The sequence below is a fragment of the Lissotriton vulgaris genome, chromosome 10, assembly GCF_964263255.1.
Source record: "Lissotriton vulgaris chromosome 10, aLisVul1.2, whole genome shotgun sequence".
NCBI lineage: Eukaryota > Metazoa > Chordata > Amphibia > Caudata > Salamandridae > Lissotriton > Lissotriton vulgaris.
The window spans coordinates 21,992,448-22,014,955 of NC_141698.1; the positions used below are offsets into that span (position 1 = coordinate 21,992,448).

The 22,508-nt window shown below is 46.3% G+C and overlaps 1 protein-coding gene across 1 annotated transcript in view; it reads left to right on the forward strand.

Annotated features, from left to right (window-relative positions):
• The first annotated feature begins 695 nt into the window (after positions 1–695).
• Positions 696–22,508, forward strand: part of FAM50A (family with sequence similarity 50 member A) — a 40,302-nt gene continuing 18,489 nt past the window's right edge. The window contains exons 1-4 of the mRNA XM_086940292.1: positions 696–904; positions 16,318–16,402; positions 16,870–16,969; positions 22,123–22,292. Of these exons, the coding sequence (XP_086796418.1) occupies positions 794–904; positions 16,318–16,402; positions 16,870–16,969; positions 22,123–22,292 (466 nt within the window). The 5' untranslated portion in view covers positions 696–793. The remainder of the gene's footprint in view (positions 905–16,317; positions 16,403–16,869; positions 16,970–22,122; positions 22,293–22,508) is intronic.

The following is a 22,508-nucleotide window of genomic DNA, read 5'->3' on the forward strand; positions in this document are numbered from 1 at the left end:
CGGAGCAATGCGCCCGCCTTTGGCCAATTGCCTGCTGTCTTTGTTAAAAAGACGCACGCAAAGGCCAATAGCCTGGGGCAAAACGAAAAGCACACGCACGAAGGTGTGCGATTCTTAGGTTAGTTTTAGAAGCCCCCACTTGATGTCTTTCGCCAGAACAGCGCATGTGCGCTGTTACAGGCTTGACCTAAAAAGTAATTTCATGATGTGAGCTCTGGAAAGATGCAAGTGATCCAATGTAAAGGATGGTTAAGAATCTACACTGCACCAGTGACACAAAAAGGACAAAAAATGCATAAGCAGCATGCACATTAAAATGATAAGACCCACCCAGTGATAAGCAACGAGCTGAGAAAAAAAACACTCCATTATTGTTGAGGACAATAAATCATAGACAACAAGCAGGTAAAAGCGGTAAAAATTGGCGAGACCATATCAAATAAATATCTAGTAAGATGGCGCCCAGCGCTGGTCAACTCACGTATACCTTAGTAAGCACTCTAGCTCTTCGAAAAGTTCTGTGCACGATTTCTGGACGCCCTCTTGCGGCTGGCAGCGCACTCCCTGCATTTGCTGACATGATTTGTTTCTGATTGGTGGCGTTTTACGTGTCTCCGGAAGCTTTCGGAGTTTTTTCATTGTAGCGTCACCAATCTAAAGATGGCTGCCGCGCCTGCGCAGTAGTTCACTGCGTGTCGCAGCTGCGCAGTGGTGTTGTTGTAGTTGTACCCCGAGCTGTGCTGTTGAACCGGAGCGTTGAGCAGCGGAGACCCGGGGCACCGGCACCGGCACCATGGCGCAGTACAAGGGGGCGGCCAGCGAGGCCGGCAGAGCCATGCAGCTCATGAAGAAGCGCGAAAAGCAGCGCGAGCAGATGGAACAGATGAAACTACGCATAGCCGAGGTCAGAGTTGAGGGTGCACGGCAGGGGTCAGAGGTCACGGGGCACAGGTGTCAAATACGGAATTCCCAAGGGGAAGAGCAAGTGGCAGTGCTCCTGGGGCTTTTCCAAAGAGGGGAACCAAGGATAAAAGGGGGTAGAATGCTGGTGTTCCGTCAAGGAGCACGAAAGTTCAAAGGTTGAAGGGGAATGACCATTGATCACTCTAGGGGCCAGGGGAAGGGTCAAGGGGAATGGCACAGGACCCACACGAGGATGGTCATGGGGATCCTGGATAGCTAGAGTAGGGTCTAAGATGAATTTGAATGAAACATTTCCTAGTTAACATGAAGTTTCAATTCTATTGAGGACACGAGGATTATGCATACCTTTCTTCACCCTATTAACAGCATGTTCAAAAATAAAGTAAAACACAACGCATCACTGATCTACAACTCCCATGAATACCAGGAGTAACCATGGCCACCCATAGTCCAATCACATAACAGTCCGATAGTCCATATAATACAGTCCATGCAGTAATCCTTCTTCTTCACTGAAGGAAGTTAAGCCTGCTGGACCTTATTCCGGTTTAGAATCCAAACCTTAGAAGATTTGGATAGAAGGTTATAAATCTATCACGTAATTGATTTCTACCGTTGCATCCAACACTCAGGAAAATTTATCAAATACCATGAGCATATCAATGGACATGACAATCAGTATCATAATGTACTCTAGGCATTCCATTACCCACATTAGATACTGATGTACATAACATGTTTGGTTATCGGGTGCAAAACAATGTTCATATTAAACCACAAGCATAACAATATATAGAAATCGTGTACAATTACAGTACGTCCCTGATAAACGCAGGATCCCGTTTTCTAACCTGTAGAAGCCATGTAGACAATTGCATAAGCCTCCCCCCCCCCCCCGGAAGGGTGGCATAGCGATATCATGCCGGAAGGGGGGGAATAATCATCACCACCCCGTCCTTAATAGAACTGAAACTTTCCTTCGTGTTAACTAGGAAATCTTTCATTCTCAGTTAGGACCAGAGGCGAGGATTATGCATTTTTAAAGCTCACTTACCACCAGTGCATCTGTGTCATGGATTTGCTAAAAGTATAACTTTTTGAAAGTGGAATCAGAGGACCGATCCACCGCATTCATGATATCTTCCAATCTGCCCCCTACCTTCACAGCCTTGGAAGACTTACCCCCTCTAGTGGAGTATGCCCCAAACTCACTGGTATCAATACCGGCCTCTGTCATGACTAGGGCTCCCGGTTTTATGGTATTTATTTTTTTGCCTTTTCCGTCTGTATTTATCTGTATTTTTTTTTGGGCATTTTTTCTGTATTTATCCACATTTATTTTTGCCACACGCAAAAGACGACGCTACAGCTAGTATTTTTCCACATTTATTTAAATTGAAAATACAGCTAAAATAAAATTCCTTTCTACACTTGAAGTTGAAGGCCTTGAGTAAACTTAGTGCTGCACTACTTCTATAATATACAAGAAATGCATTGCATTTGTTAGTATCACAGTATTAATTGATCCAAATTTCGATTGCCATTCTACATACATTAGCTGCATTTTTTTAATGTTTCCTTACCAGTGCTTTTGTAGCCATTGTTCATTCAGGGCCCTTGTTCCCTTTAATCTGCTTGTCATTGGATTAAAAATAAAATCAAACAGCCCGAAGCACACCGAGCAAGTGCTAAAATCTACAGAGCTCTGTATGCCGAGACCATTGCATTGTAAATGCTTGTTTTAGGACTTGTGCCAAGCAGTAGGGTCTTGCATTAGGGCCTAAGGCCTCCTTATTTCAGGCGAGTGCTCAGCCACCAGGCACCTTCCATTTTTTCTTCCTGCCAGGCCCACACTACAAAGCTGTGCTCCAGCCGTCGAGGAACAGCTGGCCGGGCTGAGCCGGAGGCTGCCCCTGCCTGCCTCGCAGCTTCTTCCAGTAATTTCAGGGGTAACCCGAGAGCCCCCGAAGGGAGACCACCAAGAGGCTTCATTTATCCTCGCGGCCGCATGGGAGTGGGCGCGCCGGACCTCTCGGGTGGGCAGCGGCCCGGTGCGGTTGGCATCTGCACCGGGCACCTGTTGGGAAGCAGCCAGGGGGGAGTTTAAAGAGTGCTGCAGACACAGCACAGCGTACGGGCCGCATAGCTGCTCCCGGCCCTGGAGATGGGCGCTTTGAGGCATATCTTATTGATGCATTCCTAATGCAGCATGGGGTCTTCGAGGCACGTCGCCCATCTGGGGCGTGAGGGCACGGGCCTGCATGCCTAGAAGCAAAGCACCAGCCAACGTCTTGCAAAGCCGGTCTTTGGTCTCACGGGTGGGGGCGGTAATTCTTTTCAATTCATATGCTTTAGAAATGCTCAGTTCTCTCATCGCCAGCCGCTCTGAGACTTTTGTTGCTCTGTAAAAACATATATTACTTTCTTTTGTTCAGTTCAGTAAAACTCGTATGGCCGGGTCTGTGCAATCCAGAATTTAAGTACCCACATTTATTAACAATAACCTTACCATACTAAGCTACCTTATAGGAATTTAATAACAATAATATTTTTTTATGTATAGTGCTTCTACCGTAACCAAGGGCGAAAAATAACAGATGGTATTAGTGCTCAATATAAACGTTCGCCATTCACCAGCCTCAGAATAAAGGACGGCCGAGTCAGCAGCGCAGAGATTCGAACACCTGACCTTCAAATGACTGCATTTCATAGAAGTGAGCATCTGAAACAGAAACCATCATGCTGGCTTTTTGGAGCTAGAATCGCACTTTGCACTTCTTTGGAACTCCACTGGATTCAAACGCCCCTCCCCACCCTTGCACAGGCTGTGGACAGCCCATTGTCATTCTGACTGCAGATGATTACCACATTTAGAATGACAATGGGCCGCCGCCTGCCTTTAACATAATGTGCACTGCAAGTGTCTTTGAGGCGAGTGACTCGCTTGGCGCCAGAAGATTGTAGCAGGAGTTTAACTTGCACCCGAGGTGTGCTTCCTCACTGCTTCTTAGCACATGCCAAAAGGTGACCTCATCCATATACCGTTTTAGTAGTATTTTTCCTATTTCTATATATAAATACAGAGAATGGAAAAATAGTTTTCTGTATTTATGTGTATGAATCCGTCAAAACGGAAAACCGGGAGCCCTAGTCATGACCCATCTCATCCACCTGGCAATGGTCAGGGAAAACACAGCCTTGGAGGGTTTTTTAATGGCAATCAGCTGTTGCCGCTCCCCTCGAGGCCGCACCGCCAGTGTCATGTCTTAGTAGGCCTTCAGACATCTCACCACACACAACTTAAAGGAGTCTCCGGAAAAGCTTGATAGGATAGAGGTAAAGATTCTAGCAGACAGATCTAATGCCCTCACATCTGAAGATCTCTTGCATGAGATGAGGCAGAGCAATATTTGCAACTTCGCCGATATTTCCTTCCTGGACAGATATTGATTGTCCTGCCAAGAGGACAACATGCGTAAGACCAAATTGACGTCCCAAAGACACGTGTAGCAGGGTTCGTGAGGGGGGATGATAAATTCTGATGCCCATGAGAAGTTTACTTACCATGGAGTATTCCCCAACCGGAACATAATTCACCGATGTATGGCCCACTGAGATAGCCGATCTGAAGGAGTTGATGGTACGATCGGCCAATCCTTCCTGAAAAAGGTCCGCCAAGAAGTTCACCACTGGTGCCCACAGGATCCAAGTGTCTCTCCACACACTAACGCACCCTTTTCCTCCAAGCCAATCTATACCTCTTGGTGGTCACCGGGGCCCATGCCTGTTGGATAAGGAATTCAGCTCCCTGCAAAAGTCTGATGTCCTGCCAGCGTTGCCTGAAATCCTCCATGCCATGAGATGGAGATGTATTTACAACAAGGGGTGGTGAGGGACAGAGTCTCTGAATTAAGCAGAATACTCCCACCCAGTCAAGAGATCAGGGCTAGATCCAACACCGTTTTTTAGCTCACTGCACCATCCCAGTTTCAGAACCTGGCTGTATGCAAATTAGTCTGTTCCTGTCCCAGTGCATGATGGGAACAGGGCAAACCAAACTACAAAAGCCAATTCTTACACTGGGAAGGAAACAAGCTACCGGGGACTGGTTTCTGGCATTTCAGCCGTCTTCGGCCCGGCTTGCTTGAATCCTGATGGTGCAATGAGCAAGGGACTCGCATCTGAGTATACCCTTCCACGCTTAGGGTGGACAAAAATATTTACAACAAGGGGTGGTGAGGGACAGAGTCTCTGAATTAAGCAGAATACTCTCACCCAGTCAAGAGATCAGGGCTAGATCCAACACCGTTTTTTAGCTCACTGCACCATCCCAGTTTCAGAACCTGGCTGTATGCAAATTAGTCTGTTCCTGTCCCAGTGCATGATGGGAACAGGGCAAACCAAACTACAAAAGCCAATTCTTACACTGGGAAGGAAACAAGCTACCGGGGAACGGTTTCTGGCATTTCAGCCGTCTTCGGCCCGGCTTGCTTGAATCCTGATGGTGCAATGAGCAAGGGACTCACATCTGAGTATACCCTTCCACGCTTAGGGTGGACAAAAATATTTACAACAAGGGGTGGTGAGGGACAGAGTCTCTGAATTAAGCAGAATACTCTCACCCAGTCAAGAGATCAGGGCTAGATCCAACACCGTTTTTTAGCTCACTGCACCATCCCAGTTTCAGAACATGGCTGTATGCAAATTAGTCTGTTCCTGTCCCAGTGCATGATGGGAACAGGGCAAACCAAACTACAAAAGCCAATTCTTACACTGGGAAGGAAACAAGGTGTGGCAGGGTATACTCAGACATGAGTCCCTTTCTCACTGCTCCATCAGGATTCAAGCAAGCCGGGCCGAAGACAGCTGAAATGCCAGAAACCGGTCCCCGGTAGCTTGTCTCCTTTCTGGTAAAGAATTGGCTTGGTAGTTTAGTCTGCCCTGTTCCCATGATGCACTGGGCCAGGGACAGACTGATTTGCATATAGCCAGGTTCTGAGCTGGGATGGGGCAGTGAGATAAATAACGGTGATGGATCAAGCCCTGATCTTTGGACTGGGTAAGAGTGGTCTGCTCAATTCAGACACTCTGTTCATCACCACCCCCTTTTGTAAATCGATTTTGGCCACTATAGGTGTGGCAGGGTATACTCAGACATGAGTCCCTTTCTCACTGCTCCATCAGGATTCAAGCAAGCCGGGCCGAAGACGGCTGAAATGCCAGAAACCGGTCCCCGGTAGCTTGTCTCCTTTCTGGTAAAGAATTGGCTTGGTAGTTTAGTCTGCCCTGTTCCCATGATGCACTCGGCCAGGGACAGACTGATTTGCATATAGCCAGGTTCTGAGCTGGGATGGGGCAGTGAGATAAATAACGGTGATGGATCAAGCCCTGATCTTTGGACTGGGTAAGAGTGGTCTGCTCAATTCAGACACTCTGTTCATCACCACCCCCTTTTGTAAAATGAGATGGAGATGACCATGGAGAACCAGTGGGTGTGGCTGGCCCAGTGGGTCCAACAAGATCTCTTCATATGATGGAAGTCATACCGGGGTGGCCCACGCCAGTTCCAAGAGAGAGGGGAAAATGCTTGAGATCGCCATACCGGCATGACTAGGATTAGTGAGGCTCTCTGGCCCCGGACTTGAGCTGCTACCCGCTGGATGAAGAGAAAAGGAGGGAAGGCATAGGCCTGATCCGCCGACCAATCCTGAAGGAAGGCATCTACTGCCTCCACCCCCGAATCCGATCTCCAGCTGAAGTAGCAGGGTAGTTGAATGTTCCATCTGGAGGCGAACAGATCCACCCAGCATGGCCCCCAAAGTGCCGTCAGTGCCTGAAATACTTTTGGGCCAAGTCTCAAGTCGCTGGCATCTCTGAGGTACCTGGAGTTCCAGCCCGCAATGGAGTTCTGCACTCCTGTAAGATACTCCGCTGTTGCAGAAATCTGATGTTGGAGGCAGTAATGCCAGAAGTCCTTGGCAAGATCCGCTAGGGCTTGGGATCGGGTGCCACCCAGTCAGTTGATATCTTGCACCACTGTCATGTTGTCCATCCGCAGAAACATACAGTACAATACTCTGTCCCTCGTAAGGGCTCGACTAGCAGATGAGCCCGCTAGAAGCTCTAGACAGTTGATGTGGAGAGCTAGTTCCTCCTCCATCCATCTGCCTCCCATGGAGGTCGACCCACATCTGGCGCCCCAACCCAGGCGACTGGTGTTTGATTCTATCACCAGGTCCGTACGGGATCTGACGATCGTCCGACCGTTCCATGCCTCCATGTAGTCGATCCACCATCAGAGTGCCGTCCTGGCTTCCTGAGTCGGTCTTTAGCACAGAGTACATGAGTCCCCTCCAAGGGTTCTGTAGTGTAGCAGTCCTGGGAATATGGCCTGTAACGAGGAAGATAACAAACCAACAATCCTGGCCAGCTGACGCAAAGAGATTCTGTCCTGTCTGAGAACCTTCCTCAGTACCTTCTTGATATTGGAAATGTTTTGTTCCGGTAGATTTAGGGTCACTGCCTTGAAATCTAGGCGTAAACCCAGGAAAATCATGCTCTGTTGTGGAACCAGGTCTGACTTCTGTTGGTTGATGATGAACCCTAAACTCTGGAGAAGAGAAATGGTATTCAGTATTCAGATGAGCTATCAATCGGTCTCGGGACTGATCCATTAGTAAGATGTCGTCCAAGTAAATGATCAACCTGATGCCCAGTGTCCGGAGATGCTACACACACAACTGGTTTGAGGAGTTTGGTAAAGCAGATCAACAAAAAGAGAGGTAGGGAGAGTAGAAAACACTCTTAGTCCCCAAAGTTATTAGAAAAGAGACAAAAATAAAAGCACTTCACAAGGGATGAACTTTCACCCCATAGACCGCGGGAGACCCGGTTCTGAGGGCTGATCAGGTGTACATTCGGGAGACTGGCGTCGTGGGCGATGTGCCAAATACGACGTCCCCTCCCTCCCGCGGTCTATGGGGTGAAAGTTCATCCCTTGTGAAGTGCTTTTATTTTTGTCTCTTAATCAGAGACTAAGAGGCTGTGTGCGTCCCGCCTTTTTGGTTGGTGAAGCCCCCTCGTTTTTTTGCACTTCACAGACACCTTTTTACTTTCAAGTCCTTTGGTAGGGTGGGCCTTAGCGTGCCCATACCGCCGGGGTTTATTCACTCTAGGTCCTGACGAATGCCAGGTTAATTACACCATACCGGCTGAAACATGTTGACCAATCACTTCTTCACCTAATGTTATTGGAAGCAGACCATCCAATTAGTTGGCCTTGCTTACCAACACATTTTTAACCTTGCCCTTGATGATCATATATTAAAACAATTTTTGATACATACAAGGCAATTTTAACTCACCACCTCACTCTGTTCACATAACTCACCACATAGCCCTCACCTCTTCACGTTACCAGCTCCGCAGCAAATCTGGCGTTGCAGCACACTGGGGTGACATTCGGTCACACCCAGTGGGGCCCGATGATGAAGCAAGTCACCGACCAGGTCGGTGAGTGAGGGCTTTCATAACAAACCTAATGGGCTTTGTTGGTTTCTTGTGCTCCGTTTATATCTGTACCTAATTAATACAGGAACACTCTTTTGTTGTTGTTTTCGAGTTTGGTAAAGCACCATGGTGCTGATGACAGGCCGAATGAGAGTCCGGAATTCGACCATTGCGTGGTGTGTGAGTAGGCCAGGGGGGCTCAATTAATTTTACGCCACAGCCGTAGCGTTTTAGAATCCCTTGGTGGATTAACAGTGACAATGCACTGGGAGTTTCCCTCGGTAGAAGATTAGAAAAGCGGGACAGCACTCCACGTGTAGATTCAGAAAAAGCCGCGTCCGTCAGCTTGATCTGGTACAATGACCCGATTAATTGAGCCCCTTTGGCCTACCAAACACACCCCATTCGATTGACAGCCTGTCAATCCAATGGGTCCAACTCAAAGGCTTTTGCTGGCCTCCAGCTTGCGTTCATGAGCGCGTGGATGTGCACAGGTCATCTGGCTTTCTGTAATGGCTCATTAAGCCTTACAGCGCGTGAATCCTCTCCCATACCCCCTCCCTTCTCCCACTCCCTCCTCGTCAGCTTCTCTCATTGTTGGATCCATTTCACAGGGAAGCAAATGAAAGAAGGAAAGAGAGGTGGGCTGCTCGCACGCTCAACTTGCGGGCTTGTTTAATGTTACACTAACAGTTCCCATGCTTCTCGTTTGGTTTTCATTTGCTCTTTGCCACAACAGTACCAGCTCTTGTGAAGTAATGATGCTTTGGGTAGACGGCTCCGTCACTGAATTGCTGTTGCTACAAATATCTGAACAATCCAATAACTCGGTCTCTGATTTGGTTTAGTCCTTTCTATTAATTGATCTTAGACTTACAGATTGAATATCCTTGAAGCAAGCTGGGAGATCAGTTCTGTTGATTCTACATCAATGATAATATATTACGCCTCATCTGAAAATCCATGACCAATGAAATCACCGGAAGCCTCTCCCATGCCTTTCCTCCACCTGGTATTAACGTGCACCTGATGCTTTCTCCATCTTCTTCCCTTTATCGATCCGTTCTTCATGAGGTCCCCACAAGAGAATACTAATGAATTGTTTAAGAAAGCAAGAAGAAAATGCCACATTTCAAACCCAATAGTTTCTCTCTCCTGCTGATTTTTTTATGAATTTCTATTTGAGGAGCTCCGGAAATATGTCATAATCCCGCCTCCTGTAAGGTCAGATTCAAAATAGGTACCATGTTACACAGCTTTGAATTTAATTCAAGGTGTCTGTTACTGGCAGAGTTTCTAATGGCATACCCCAACAAGTCCTGGTTTTGTATATAGCATGGTAAGATACTGAAAGTCAGTGCGATACTTCAATTGTTCCTTCAGTTCTTTCCCTATCGATGGAGCCACTGGACTTCGGCAGCAAGAGGGTCAAATTATGTGGCTGGGTCGGCAAAGGTTTCACCTCATTAATACCAGTTTAACACCTAAATAAAGCATTCAGTTTTCTCCAGAAGTCAACAAGAGTTGAATGAAGGTTTCTTTCCAGGGCCACTGGAAGTATGGTGCGTGTGAAGTTTTATTACATTTAGACTTCCGGGTCCCAAAGTATATCATTATATTGTCGTTCAGGGTGATGGTTATTCCAAAAACTGATTCTCCCCAGAGGTGTAGCCTCAGTGTCTAGGAGCTTAAGGGGTCCACAGTATAACTGTTTACTTTATCAGAAAGATGGTTTTTGCCTCGCCCCCCTGCCAGACCTTCCCAGCATGGTCAGATCTTGCCACAGTGGGGAACAGGCCAAGCTACCCCCAGTTCACCCATGCAAGACTGGCATTGGTGATAGCTTCAGACTCAACCTGCTAGGGAAGGATGGAAATTGTTGAGCACCAGCATTCTTCCTTCCTTTGTAACTGAGCTTCCTTTCATTTTGGATGATGGACCCTTTAAAAACAAGCATTGGTTTTAAAGCAAGTAGGTCTCGTTTTTGGGACCTTATAAGTATTTAGTTATGCAGCACAATATCCTTGGTGCAACAACATCAACAGTTGCATGGCTAAACATTTATAAGGTCCCAAAGGCGAGAACTATTGGCTATGCCAATGCTTGTTTTTTTAGCTCTGCGACTTCCCTGCAAAATTTTTGTTATACCTCATTTCGATACATACATAGGTACCTTAGCTGTAACCACCCAGGATTAAAAACATCTTACCTCGATTGCTCACCACCCACTTTGTAAATGTATTTCTTGATATTATCAATACATAAGTGACAGTCAATAAAATCGCCAAACAGTGACAACAAACTATTAGGTCTACAACAATTTGCCTACACTTGAGACTCCACTTTGTCTCTTTAAAAATCACCCTATTTTTAGCAGTTTAATTACAGCAGTCAGTCAGAACTTTCCAGTATTGTAACATCCACATACTATATTAGTTCTAATGTGGTATAGTTAACAGTTCAGATTCACTTTTATTTAGAGAGGTGAACCTGGAGTGGTGCAAAAACAAACTTTAGATCTATGCGTGACTGGCAGCAGTTGGGAGTATTTTTCAGCACAGATGTTATATGGAGCCATTGCCCAACTGTAGGGTTTGAACCTTGCATCCAATGAATAGCTATTTCTTTTTTGGCTGGTGTTTGGAAAATAACAGGGAACATTGGCTAGATAGCCTCGGAGAGCCACAACTGGAGAAGCCTGTATTAAATGATCTCGAGTAGCTCAGAAATTTCTTGACAGTAGTTTGAAAAAATATGCATTGTCAAGCGAAGTGGGCATGGCACCACTGGCATTCATGGGGTATTGAGCAGGTGTAAAATACAGTAGATACAAAAATGTAAAGTGATATAGTCTGTGGCAGTAATTTATTGATATAGCAGCCATTTGTGTACATCAGAATTTTAACCATCTAGTGACAAGTCCACACTCAAATCTGCCTCCTAGTGCTGCATAGCCAGGACATATCTCTTTGATCTAATTAGGCTAGATGCCATCCATCGGAATGTGCAAAATTTCAAACTTCATTGAGCATCAACATTTCTGGTGGCTCACTGGGAAAGTCTTTGTACATGGCTTGGACAGCATGCCTAATTCTGAAGTGTAGAAAGATGTTAAGCTGCTTGGTATCATCCATCGCCTGTACTGTTCCATCCGTCAGTGTGCTTCGGCAGCCTGCTCTGCTTAAGATGTGTCTTCTGACGTAGGGCAGTATCAATTTTATGTTGGTTTAAATATACCACAAAATATATCAACGGGGAATGGATCACTTGTACCTGTGTAACCAGGGTAGTGGTTCTGTTCCGTCTTATTTAAAAAAAAAACCCTCATTCACGTACATAAGCCGGTATACGGTATATCTTGGTTCTCCGCCTTACTAAAACGTGACAGCACCATCATCGGACTCTTTGTATGCTTCCTCCACCTGGAGGGAAACACTGGTTATTTCAGTAGTGATCAGTGATAAAAAAGTGAGGGTGTTCAAGTGAGGTGAGTTTAAAATGACCTTGTGCTACCTAAACTGTAACTTTATTCTGTTTGGAGCGGAGGAAAAATAAAAACAGTGTTGTGCGTGTGTGGACAGGTTACTAGTCCTCCGCACTCATTTGGTCAACATGTTTCAGCCCCTTTGGGTGCCCTAAGGGTCGGGGGCCTTCTTCAGGACCTTGAATGGGTAATGCAGAGCGTTGTCCCAGATTTAATTGGCCATAGGTCAATAAGTACCTAGAGCTTATGTACCCTTGATCCGATCGTTCTCATTACACTGGCGGAAAATTCATACTGGAGTGGCGGTTGTGAGAAGTTGGCCTAGTATATGGTGTTCACTATTCTAGTGATCACCTTGCACCAGTCCAAACAACCCTTATGGTGATGGTTGTAAGTCAACCTTATAGACCAGCTATCCTAGTGGTAGTTTGGACAGAACAGTCTTAGGCTAAAAGACTCTAGAGGGCGTGTAAAGCCAGCTGTTTTACCATATGTAACCCCTATATATATGTATTTATTTCTAACACACTCCTCTGAACTCTTTATGAGGTCAGAGGCCAAAGCACATAACAAGATACTGTTATTATACGTTAAGTTGCACAAATTACGGTTAGGCCCTAGGGACGAAGCAAACCATATACCAAGAAAGTGGTATAAGTACCACGTCATGAGAAAAGGAAAGGCCTAGGGCCTAGGGAATCGCTGGGGCTACACTGTCTTAACAATAGTTTAGAAGTAGGAGGCCCACAGGCGGCGCGTGCAGTGTCTTTACACACACGCGGGATTCAATGCAAAGTCAATGGGAACTTAGAAGTTAGATTTAGAAGGATTTAGGGCACTTCCGGTTTGGCTAGGAGGAAACAACTAGAGACTTAGACACTTGGATAGTCAATACCCTTGGGAGCACCGAAGTACTCTCGTTACCTCACCCAGGGACGGCGGATGCATAGGTGTGAAGAGGTGTCGGCTTTCGTCGTTGAAGCCTATGGAGACCTGAAGAAAGATGCTGCAGGCGACCAGGAGGAAGATGTCCGGGTGGATCCAAGGGTGGATCGAGGATAAAGAGGACGTGAAAGCAGAGGGGACAGAGTCTGGGTCACTAGCCATTGACCGGGTGAAACCAGGAAGGAACCAGACGAAGTTGAGAAGCAATCGGGTGCTGTCTTGATGCTTGCCTTGGCAGCCAAATGGACCAGGAGGCGTCGACGACGACCAGGTGCTGGGGACGGGCTGTCCCATGAAGGATCTCGCAGATGGAGGGGTCAACTTCCGGATTGGAGTCGACAAGCCTTGGCAACCCACGCAGGATACAACAAAGGTCTGGGGTGCTTCACCTTTGCAGGGAAGCAAGGGCCAGTCTGGAGCAACCAGACCAGCGATGTGGTTCAAAAGGATTGTCATCACAGAGGCTACTAGCCAACAGGCCAGCAACCGGACAACGCGTCAAGCAGAACAAAAGCAGAAGGGCCCCACGCAGAACTTGTGGAGTGTGGGGGGCTGATCTTCGTCGCAGATGGAGCTCGGGATCGGGGCTTCTCAATCCCCAGTGCACAGCTTCAAGGGTGCCTCAGGAGCTGCACAGGTAGCAAGTTGCAGGCTTTTCAAGATGTCCGGTCCCACGTGTCTCGTCGCCTCCACGGATCTCAGCTGTGCTGCAGTCGTGAAGAGAGGGTCAGAGAGGTCTGAAAGTTTGGGTCTTGTCAGGGTCTGTGCTCTGGTTCCGGCGGGAACGTCGACAAAGCAAGCCGTTGATTTGATGGATGGTGCCTGGTTGCCCAGGGTGGTCACTCCTTGGCCACAAGGGAGATTCTTCAGTATTCAGCTTAAGCAGAATGTCGAAAGTCCAGAGTTTCGTTTCGGGTTTCAGTCAGTACCAAATCTAAAGTCTCAGGACTCAGCTCCTACCTTTATACACCTAAAAGGGGCTGGATTACTGACTAGGTCCCTCCTGTGGGTGGGACCAGGAAGGGGGTGGTTACACCCCCTCTCCTTTGTCCAGTTTCGCGCCAAAGCTGGGGCTGGAGTGCCCCAGCAACCGGTTTGGACTGGGACATGCATGGAGCACCTAGTGTGCCCCAGGCAGTGTCTCATTCTATTCAGCCCTCCCTGTCCCAATACACAAAGTCTTGTCTGGGGTGGTGCTCGCACCTCCCCAGGCAGGAAATCTACTGTCCAAACCTCCGTGACTGGAAGGACTCCCAGCAGCAGGAGGTCAGACTTGTCGGTGGCAGCAGCGTCCATTTTGTGACGCTGGGGCTCTGGTTAACTTTAACCGGGATAGTCAGCAACAACACGTCTTCTCCCTCTAAAAGGGTGGAATGCTACCCCCGTCGCCAGAATTGGCGAGGGGGTAGTATTCCAAAGCGTATGACACCTTACACGACATGTTTGGATAAAGCCAAACCAAAGTTAGCATTAACTGCGAGGATTATAATGCACTTAAAAGTATATGGGATGGTGATATCATAGAACAGCTATAAGGACATGGTTCCGAAAGCTGCAGACAGGCTCAGCTAATGCTAGACCACCATCTCGCACATAACCAAGCACTCTGCCTCTTGGATTGTTAAGGCCTGCCATAGGAGTGACTTATAGGTTACTATGTATATATATATATATATATATATATATATATATATATATATGTATATATGTGTGTATATTGTGCACATATTACAGAGTTGAGTTGCAACAGCGACTCTAGTTATGGTTGGGTATGAGTTTCCATTGGAAAGGCAAGTTTTGCTTTACTTGAAACTTTGGTGCCCTATCTCAGCTCAGCACTATTGAATCAAATGGAAACTGGCTAGGTTTTTAGCACTTTCAATTTCGTGCAGACGTGTCCAGGGTGGGATGAAAGTAGATAGAGGGCCAAGAAATGAGTGCTCTCTATTTTAACTCTCAAAGGAGACTAAGCCCTGTGCTACAGTAAAATCAACTAAATGGAAGTACACCTAGGCCCAGCTTGCAAATATATCTTTCCTGAAAGGTGTGCTTGGTTTGTTGTAGATCTGTCGGTAGTTCATGAGCAATTCGCATTATAAACATGTGTTCCTTGGCCTTTGAAGGATTAAATTATAGAGATCTTGCTGGTTAAATAGCAGGTCCTCTTTAGATTTGCAAAACCATGAAGGATCCTCATATCCCTTACAAAAAAGGTACGTAAGTGGAAAAGGGAACTTTTTTTCCTACTGTCTACTGCGAATCTGTAGCGGCTGTCACAGAAAAATGTTTGGCAGTCACCATTACCCAGCACTGTGCACAGAGTGACACTTTGGGAAACATTAAACCAGCTACATAAAGGGCAGGTTGGCCCCCAAAGAGACTCATCCCCACAAGATTTAAAAAGAATTAGTATAAATGGATTAATCTATCCAGAATCCTCCCTAAACATCACAGATCCTCCGAGAGGTCTCATGATCCACAAATACTAATGACAACGTTTAGCAAAACAAAAATCCGTTCTTTGTACCGCCGCTGTCTATGGCCGAAGGCCATGCTTAACAGGAGTTGCTAGGGCCAAATCCGCTTACACTCAGCATTCAGGGCATTGCTTTTCTAGAAGTTGAATGGAGCACATTGTCCCAAAATAATAACAGAAATTTATAGGAAACAGCTCTGATAAAATAACATTATCCTTTGCTTTGGGCATAACACAGTGTTGCAAAACAAAACTGAAATTCTCACAAAAAAATGAGTTTAAAGTGCAGTAATGGTTACAAAATAAAACTGAAAACCCTCTTAAATTCCCATGTCACGCCACAGCTTGCACGCCTGTCCTACAAACAATAACTGTTAAACCAACTGCAACGCTCATGACATGACAATGGAGCAACAAATAAGAGAACTTCGTACGTATACAAAGAGCCCAATACTCCATCCATCTGTGCCATTCCTATACCTATCCTCTATACATTTCATTTATCGAAGTACTGAGCAGCAGGGCAGTCATCCACCACATTGCAGAGAATCTAACCTGTTAGGTGTTCAACTGTTATTGAATAGGACTCCTGACAGGTGTTAAAGTAAAGAGTGCCTGGCAGTGTATATATATATCGAACTGCCCTGACTGTGCCCTGGCCACTCATTCAAGATGTTTAATATTTCTGCCCATGAGCTGTGAAAGCATTAATGATGGGTAGAAACCTCTGTGCTAAAAACGACTGGTCTTTGAGTGGCGGGCTCCAGGATTACGAGCTGAGACCGGGTAGCAAGCGAAGGAAGAGACACTTTGGACTGAAGTGTTTTAGATCAAGGGCAGAGTAGAAGGCAGTAGAAGGTAAAGGTTCTGTAGATTGAAGGGTTTTGGGACCGAGGGGCAATACCAAGTGGCGGGCAATGATGGGCTCTGTGGATTTAGTTCTGAACAGTCTAGTAACATCTTATCCTATCCCATACAGGAAAATGACGTGAAGTCCAACATCAACAAGAAGTTCTCTGCACATTATGATGCGGTGGAGGCTGAGCTGAAATCCAGCACAGTGGGTAAGTGCGGAATGACCCTGTAATAGGCCTGTTTTAGTACCTCCTGCCAGCGATCTCCCATCAGTGCCACTTGCGTGTACTGCTTCATCAACCAATAGTGTGCTGCTGGGCTGATAGCATGGTATGCAGAGAGTCTACATTGTCTTCTAATGCCCATCCTCCCTCTCCATAGGCCAGGAAAGATGCAGCATAGTACCACTCCTTCTACATCTATGATTAGTACTATGGAAACATTATTGGGTAGGGCTAGTTTCTGCAGACGGGCCTTGCTAAAATTTGTGCCTAACTTCTCTTTTATTTTGACAACTACAACTTGTTTTGTCTTCAGACTCTCCAGTGTCTTGATTCTATTACCTGCAGACATGGTGGTGACTTTTATTGGCATGCAAGGAACTTGAGAAATGTGCTTTTCCAGGCTTGAGAAAAGGGCTGTCCTGAGGATGTCTTGTTTTGTTTCTCGCCAATAGGGTTGGTGACCCTGAATGATATGAAAGCCAAGCAGGAGGCTCTGGTGAAGGAAAGAGAGAAACAACTTGCCAAGAAAGAGCAGTACAAAGATCTGCAGCTGTGAGTATACCAGTGACCCCTCTCAGCACTGCTTATCTCTGTGTACGTACCCCTTTCCTTCTTCTCCGCTCGCAGGGTGCATCTCCCCATCCTGCACAGCTCCCCACGATTTACGATGTGAATGTGGCTTTATCCCACCCTCGTCTTTCTATATATTTCTCCAGCATGCCAACACATCTGGACTGTTGCTGTGAAGTCCAGAAAAAAGGACAGCCTATTTCCTTGATGCGCTACATCACCCTTCTCACTGGACATTCTGAGGATAGTGTCCCGGTCCCGTTAATTCAGAAGGCGGGCAATTACCGGTCTTGGAGGGGCTCCTTGTAGAGGACTGGCAGCCAGAACTCGTGTTCTAGCATAGCAGACAGGCGCTCAGATCCAAAGATTTCTCTGAGCAGGTCTTCAATATACGTCACCATCCTGCCTGTGTTCGTTCATTCTGGAAAACCTGTGATTCTGATATTGATACGGTGGGATCGTGCCTCCAAGTCCTTGTTTTTCGCCTGGATGACAGCAAGCACCTTCTCCATGTCATGTGTCTTAATAGTGACCACTTCCAGGCCGTCCTCTAGATGCGAGATACGTTTTTCTGCTTCTCCCAGTCTCGCGCCCTGTTTGTCCAATTTAACAGACATTCGGTTAAGAGCATCAATTTTCCCATCAATAGCCTGCAGGCTGCTCTGTATGGCCAACAACATTGATTCCAATGCAGTGTTACTCTCCGTCGGGGCCTCCAGTTCAGAGTCCGAAGTGACCCCCCCCCCGTAGTGCCTTGTTTGATTTGCGCCGTTCAAAATTGAGCCACTGCTGCGACTTATCCGGCTTTCCTATTATGCAGCCCGGTAATGTCCCCAATAGACTGCAGCCGACCACTTTACACGGGCCGGACGCCCGCCACCACCTGCGCAGGTGAGCCGTTGCACAAACTCAAAATGGTGGTCCTTCTGGATCCGCGTCAAAATCCAGGCAGTGATCTCCAGTCCGCGACACAGAACCCCCACATGCGCCCGCCAGTCACTGCAATGACAACGATAGTGACACTGTGCAGTATGCAGGCTGAACTATGGCCCAAAATTAGTCAGGCTCTCTCTTAATTAGTATGCAGTTGCTAAGGTGAATGACAGGCCTTGCGTTTCACACACGCACCTTCCAGAGTTTTATCTTAGGTGCTCAGGCTCCGTGCGCACAACGTGTCCCAGCTACTCTTCTGAGGCCTGCAGGCATTTTAATAAACTGGGTCCTCCACCCAATCCAAGCTCCAACCAATGAGAAACCAGCAGTTTAATTATGTAGATACCTTGGCGCTGGGGCTCAGGTCTCCACAGCGTTGAAATGAACAAAACAGTGCTCTGCCTCGGGGCTCCAATCCAGGCCTTTGATGTCACCTCCCACAGCGATACAGGCGCACATGAACTTCCCAGCGGGATCCAGCGTGAGGCGCACTATGTGCTGGCGGCGTGCTTCAGTGGAGAGGCCCAGTGCCCAGCTCCTGATCAGTCTCAGTGCCACTAGCTGTACGCCCCGCTCCACCCCCAGGGGGTGAACACTCGCCACCTACGTATGCAGGGGAGCTGCGTACAGTGCACAGACACCTCTGATGCTCCACCGTCTCCTGGGGGTGTGCGCCGTTGGCAGCAGTCCGCGGCCTACACAGTCTCGCCCTGCAGGATTTTACCGCCACCTCTCGGGACGCACTGTGGGCCTCTGAACGCAACGCGGCTGGTCCAGTCGGCTCGCCCGTCACCCGCCGTCAATCCGTGCACCCAACAGTGTAGAAGCCTCTATGCAGGGTTGCGGTCGGCAAACACGTTGTTCAGCTTCAGCCCCTCAAGGCCTGGGCGCAAGAGCTGCGATGCAGCCGGCCGCTGTCATTATGCCTGCACTCTGATTTGTTATTTCTTCGCCTAGCAGCACGGTGTAAGCATCCTCACAGTGCTTAGGATGCAATGTAGACGTTGCCCCCGGATTCTAGGGCGAAGGATGGCTCGATGAGCGCAGGATATTGGGCGGATAGGTAGTTCAGCCGGCGGAGCTGTACTAAGGCACAGCCATCTTGCCGTGCGCCCTCTATCGCCCCCCTCGAGGAGCCACATTAGTTATTCTGGAAAATCTGTCAAAAACAGCAGTAAATCGAACTGTTGTATTTAATATTCTTTCTGTACACCACTTCCTTTTATAAATGGAACATAATAATATTAAATATTAGAGAATTTATTTTTTTGGGACTGAATACCCTCTGCGTACTGCCGTTTTTAGATGTGGGAGCTTTTCGAATTGCTTTAGTAAGCAAACTTAGACCTTTACTCTACTGGCATGGACTGTGGTCCAATGATAAGCTGGCCTCACATAGGCTTCCCTTTGTGAAATTGCTTTGTCTCAGTGTCTGCTTGAACATTTCTTGGCTAAGGTCTATTAAGGAAATGATCTTTAGGCTCGATTTATCTGCACTTTGGAACTCTCCTGCTGCTGCCGCCCTCACTTATTGAGCTTTGGTAAAAAAACATACTTGGGGCTTTTTTTGTGGGACGAGGAGTTGAGGAAATGTAAGCCAGGCAGTCGGACAGATAGATTTTTGTTATCTCAAAGTGGTTCCATCTTTTGAGCCTTTTTTGGATAACATCGCTACCCATTAATAGTTTTTGTCTCCGCTGGGAACCAATGACTGCAATAGCACTTTATGTCCTTCTTGCAACCTGGAGACTGAAACTTTATTCCCCAATTCCTCGCAAGAAGTGGATTAAACCAATGTGTCTTCCGCTAGGTATCAAATGAATAAAACATTTGTTGAGAATAATGAGATCTTATATGGATAATATGATCTTTATTTGTGTCTCTAAGTTTGTATCCTCCACATGGATCATTCTTAAGAAAATTATTGTGCATAAGTTGATTACTGATCCAATGTGATACATATTTAGTTGTAGCCCGACTTCTGGAATTTAATGCATATTTTGCTCTGTTTGCACCTTTGCACTACATAACCATTTAGGTGCAGTTTATTTTATTGATCAATGTTCATTACTTGGCTACTATCTTGCATTTGCATTTTGACATTTTATATACACATTATTGTCGATTAGGTGTTGCTTATAAATGGTTATTTTACTCTTTTTTTTAAAAAATTTGAAACATATTGAACACTTGTATTTTCCCATTGAGTTGTGATTCCCTTGCTCTGCAGTGGTGAATTGTCTTTTAATTTGGGATCAAAAGTTGCAGTGTTTTGTACCTTTTATTGTGTTTTGATTTGATTTGTTCCTGATTGTAATTATCTTTAGCAGGCCTAGACGTAGTTCACGGACTTTTGCTACGCGGATCTCCGCGAAGTGAAAAACTCCGCGGAGTTATGCAAGTGGCGGAGTGCAGTGTGAACTGCCTTTCGTTCTGGTCTTGTGCCGCTCGGGTAGAAATTCTACCTGAGCGGTAGCTCGTGCTCGCAAACGTACCATTTGCAAGCGGGGAAAATACTCTTCTGCACTACAGGGAGTGACGTTTTCTGCACTCCGTGAACTCCGTGGAACGCGGAGTGCAAAAAACTCCGCTAGCGGAGTTCACCGCCCAGGCCTAATTTAGTTGATTGCTTTACTGTGATGTATGTTTGTTTTTCAGGAATTTTAAATCCGTAATAAACTATATTAATTAATTTATTTTGGGACTTATGTATTGCATCATATCCTTGTTAAAGGCCTCTGTAAGTGACCGCACAGTTGTGAAACAAATCGCAGATTTGTTCTGTTGCATTATTTGATAGAAAAAAATTAAATGCGGAATTAGATTGTGATGTTGGGTGAAGAACTAATTCTCCAGAATAAGTAATCTAGTGCATTCTTCATCTTAAAATTATTCTGGTGACCGAAAGCGAAGCTCACGTGATATTGAGTCTCTACAGGAGTTATTGTTTTTAGGTGACTTAAAAAGAGACACACAGTGAATCTTTAGCGAAATAAAAATAGGTGTCATACTCTCAACCTTATTATTTATTCCTCTACTGTAAATATTGTCTGGAGCTGTTTACCATCCTTTTCATGTTTGCCTCCATGCAATGCCCTGTCAGGACAGAGGCCTGCCTACTGCACGTAAAATCCCCTGAAACCATAGTCTACAGCATATGTGGATCAATCTTGGAGGTCCGGAAAACCATATTAAAACCAGCATTTAATGCTAAGGGCTTGGTCGATCCAGGCAGGCCATCCTCAATCCTTCGGATATTCAACCTAATTTGCAGACTGGTAAAATACCTGACAAGACTAGAATAAAAAATTAACCATCCAACAGACGGTAATATATCCTGTCTGAATCCGATTCCCTGAACCCCTTTACCTAAGACTTTGCTTGCACTGCCACTGTATTGTGAACTGTATTACGGTCCAGCACTGGCACACTGCGCGCTTTATGTGGATGAACAGCTCCCGAGTGGTCAAGGGGGCAGCTGTCCCAGCGTTTATGTTATATTATGTTATGTTAATTTCAATTTATATAGCGCCAAATCACCGACAGGTCTCTTAGCGCTTGCTTTGGGAACCCGTCCTGGCTTTCCCTGTGAGATAACCCCTACTGGGCATCCCCAAGGTGAAGACCAGGCATCCCATCGCGGTGGGGCCATAGTGGAGATTAAGCAAGCTATTGCCCAGAGTTGCAGAGTGTGAACCCATGATCCGAGGCGAGAATTATCGAGTCCGTGGACATTTTGAGCTCAAGACCCTGCCGCGTCGGGAATTGAACCCTGGTCCCGGGTCTGACCTCTGCATCAGGGTCTGCCTCCTCTAACGAGTGAGCCACACTTCTCCATCAGCCCGTCAAAACAGTAACTAGGTTTGGAGCTTCATGTTGTGAAATATTAGTACTGTATTTGAAAGCTGTCTTTCTGTATATTGTTTGTACACACAGTGTAATGTATAATTGAGCCACCTCTATTTTGCCAAATCAGCTTTTTTAAGCACTTTAATGTTTTAAAATTTTTTTATTTGTTTTATTATTTTAGTGCAAACTTTTTAACTATAACACTCAAACTTAAAACATTCACCTGCTGTATTTGAATTTTTAATGCTCTGCTATGTTGCAAGGTATGGATTTTGGGGCTTTTGCTTCGGCCCCCGCACATCTACAGATTAGGAATTTTCAATCGATTCCCTCTCGTTCCCCTCTCATTCCAGAAAACTGGAAAAACAGAGGGAGAAGGAGCGGAAGAAGGAGCAGAAACGGAAGATCGCCAGCTTGTCTTTTACCATCGATGATGGTGAAGAGGAGGAGGATGATGATGATGATGATGATGACGACGACGATGAAGATCTGGATGACATTGAGGAAGAGATGGAAAAGGAGGGTCAGGATTGCAGATATTTCCTAAAGCCCTTGTTTATTTTCCCTCTTGTGCTTTTTTGTGTGTAGTGATGAGTGTAGCATGATCAGTAATGCCTGCGGTGAGCTGTGTTGGGTATTTGAGCAGTTTAACGGTTGGGGTGGATTCAAGCATCAATCTTTCAAGATGCGTGCCCAGTCAAATGTCCTATATTTTATTGTATGAATGCTCACAGTGACA